This window comes from Ranitomeya imitator, chromosome 1 (genome assembly GCF_032444005.1).
Source record: "Ranitomeya imitator isolate aRanImi1 chromosome 1, aRanImi1.pri, whole genome shotgun sequence".
Classification (NCBI taxonomy): Eukaryota; Metazoa; Chordata; class Amphibia; order Anura; family Dendrobatidae; genus Ranitomeya; species Ranitomeya imitator.
The window spans coordinates 530546961-530550129 of NC_091282.1; the positions used below are offsets into that span (position 1 = coordinate 530546961).

General features: G+C 44.8%; 1 protein-coding gene across 1 annotated transcript; it reads right to left on the reverse strand.

Annotated features, from left to right (window-relative positions):
* Positions 1–103: 103 nt before the first annotated feature.
* Positions 104–2846, reverse strand: LOC138677295 (uncharacterized). The gene is made up of 4 exons (XM_069767334.1): positions 2471–2846; positions 1907–2010; positions 1667–1813; positions 104–1196 (listed from the first exon to the last, which is right to left on the reverse strand). Exons 1-4 carry the CDS (start codon positions 2651–2653, stop codon positions 275–277), a joined length of 1356 nt encoding a protein of 451 aa, XP_069623435.1. The 5' UTR covers positions 2654–2846; the 3' UTR covers positions 104–274.
* Positions 2847–3169: the final 323 nt, after the last annotated feature.

A 3169-nucleotide genomic window follows, 5' to 3' on the forward strand; every position in this document is an offset into this window, starting at 1 on the left:
TTTATGTGTTGATGTGTTAACAATTGTATACGTCATACTGCTATTATTTTCATAAAACACCAAAATTTTTGTAGCCAAAAAAAACAAAAAAAAACTAATTACACCCAAATAGATTTTTTATTGATATTACAATCAATTATTTAACACAGTTTTTTTGGTAACATGAAACAAAAAATTTTTTTTTCAAACTTTTGTGTTGGTTGCTGGCGTTTCTCATTCTTCGGGATGTTGTCAAAACTGTTATCAGCGATGTCGGCAACATTTCTGGGGGGGGTCAGTGTAGATGCATCCTTCTCTGCTGGTCAGGCTGCTCAACACCAGCACAGGAGTATTGCCAGTGCACGGCACCTTCAGGACTCATAAAGTAGTCAGTGAAGGATTCTCTCACACGCACACCAGAGTTGGACGGCCTACCCAGACCCCCGTTGTCAACTGGATTAAATACTGGCTGCTGGTACTCCACATCAACGTCAGTGTTGTATTCACGAGCATAGTTGTGGAGTACACAGCAAGCCTTTATCACAGCATCAACGGTGTCTGTGTCCAACTGAATGGCAGTGTGAAAGATCCTCCACTGACTAGTCATGATCCCAAAGGTGCATTCCACATATCTGCGTGCACGACTCAGCCGATAATTAAAAATCCTCCGTCGGGCATCCAGTCCCCTTCGTGGGTATGGGCGCAGCAGGGTTGTCGTTAAGGGAAACGCCTCATCCGATACCATCACGAACGGCACTGGATGTGTGGAACCCGGCAAAGGTCGTGGGGCTGGGAGCGTGCCGCCATCTCGAAGAATTTGCATCCCAATCTGTGACGTTCGCAACACCCGAGAATCCCCAGTACTACCATAGGCACCAACGTCAATGGCAACAAATTTGTAATGGGCATCAGCCACCGCCATCAGGACCACTGAAAAATACTTCTTATAATTAAAGAAGCGTGATCCTGATCGTGGTGGCTGCTGAACCCGAACATGTTTACCATCGACTGCACCTATGCAGTTTGGGAAATTGGCCACAGACTGAAAGCCTGCTGCAACCTGCAGCCAAGTCTCCTCGGTTGGGGAAGGCATCACCATGGGCTGCAACTTCTGCCAGATGACGGTACATGTACACCTCACAATGTTAGAGATGGTAGATTTACCAACTCTAAATTGGAGGTGCAGGGATGTATAGCTCTCTCCTGTGGCCAAAAATCTGAAAAGAAACAAAAAAGAAAATTAGAAATGTCACACAAAAAGGTAATTACAACATGTCACAAGTTAAGGCCGCTATTATATGCGTCCAGCACCATTCAATAATGCTGGCATTAACACCCAGCACAACACAAAGGGTGTAAAAAACATTAATAAAAGGCCTGATGGGACTTGTGCACACACGCATGCGAGATATGACCAAATGTTGCATGGTAATCCCCGGACCTGCTGCATGCACTCCGTTGTGGAGCGTGCGGCTCCATGTATTGGTATGTGGGTGCAGACTCCGCTCCAGAGTGCAGGCGGCAGAGCCGGGGTTTACCATGCAACACTCGCCCGTATCTCACGTGTGTGTGTGTATGTGTGCCCCCTGTCCAAAAAGAGGACTGGGTGGGTTTAATCACACATACTGGACACACACACAAGTAAAATACAGACCTAACAACATTCCCCCAAAAAATTGTTACTTACCGCAAGGTGATGAGCAGCCTTTCTTCAGCAGAGATGGACTTCCTCATTACCGTGTCTTGCAGTGTTAAATGGGGTGCCAGGATGGTAAGCAGTCTGTCAAAGGCAATAATTGGTAACCGACAAAACGATATAAATTTTTCAGGATATCTGAAAATTGCAAAAGAACAACAAAAAAGGGTTACTTCACAAGTATTGCTAGCCAAAAAAGGTAAATTAGTCATTCTATATATTTCTACTTACCTCCTCAAATCATTGTACAGCACATGAAAGTGCCCCTTCTCAGTTCGGTCTTCTACAAGCGGGTGCACCCACAATCGTTTCTGCACACGTCTTCTCTGCCGCCGCTAAATAGAAAAATAAAAAAATATTTCGTAAACACAACAATTAGAAAAATATATCAAACATGCAAGGAAAACAATGTCGATTATGTAAGGATACGTGTCCACATTCAGGAAGGCCCACCCCATTCTAGTACGCAATGATGCCAGATGTGTTCATTGTACAAATCCAGCATCATCACACCCGACGTATAGGGTCCTCTTTTATTCATTGCGGAGCCGCAGTTTCACAACAAGGAACACAGACATGCTGTGATCATAAAAGACGCGCAGCATGTCCGGAGTCGCAGGGCTGACGGATGACACACAGTGGACACGTGATTTCATGACATCACCTCCAGTATGCTGACATGTGGACGCTGCATGTTTGGCGCTGCGGCCACACGCAGCGCCAAACATACAACGTTTCCAGAATGTGGACAAGTACCCATAACCCAATATATAAAACAAACAGACATCTGCTTACCTGACATGCATGTCGATTCAAAATTAGAAGCATCAACCCCAGGATCGCAATCCGGTGTGGCGTGCGGAGCTGGATCCGTGGGCTGTCATCTGGACGACGCTCTGCACGTCCACTCATTTTGATGTGTAAGTTCCAAAATGGAGGATGGAAGAAGAAAAGGGTTGGACAAGGAAATGACATCATTTTTTTTTTTTTCTTCCCCCCACTGCAGTAAACTTTATTTCTGTCAAACACAGACAATCTGCAGACAAAACTGCATCAAAAAACGCACTAAAAAACGCACTAAAAAACGCACCAAAAAACGCACCAAAAACGCACCAAAAACGCACCAAAAAACGCACCTGCGTTTTCTGCAGAGACCTGCGGTTTCAGTCAGGAAAAAAAAAGGATGGAAATCCTGAACGTGTGAACATACCCTTAGGGGCTGTAATTTCGATTTTTCAAAGTTTATGATCCAACCCAACAGTTCTAGTTTGGTTTTAGCAATCTCCCATTGTGGCAGACAATGATCTACCGAGTTACCTACAATGAGGAAATCGTCTAAGTAGGGGATTATAAGGACATTTGACTCCCTTAAATGCGCCATGACTTCCGCAATTATTTTAGTAAACACCCTAGGTGCCGAGGTGATCCCAAAAGGGAGCGCTCTGAATTGAAAATGTTGAATCCTAACCCCCATTAGTATCGCTACCCTCAGGT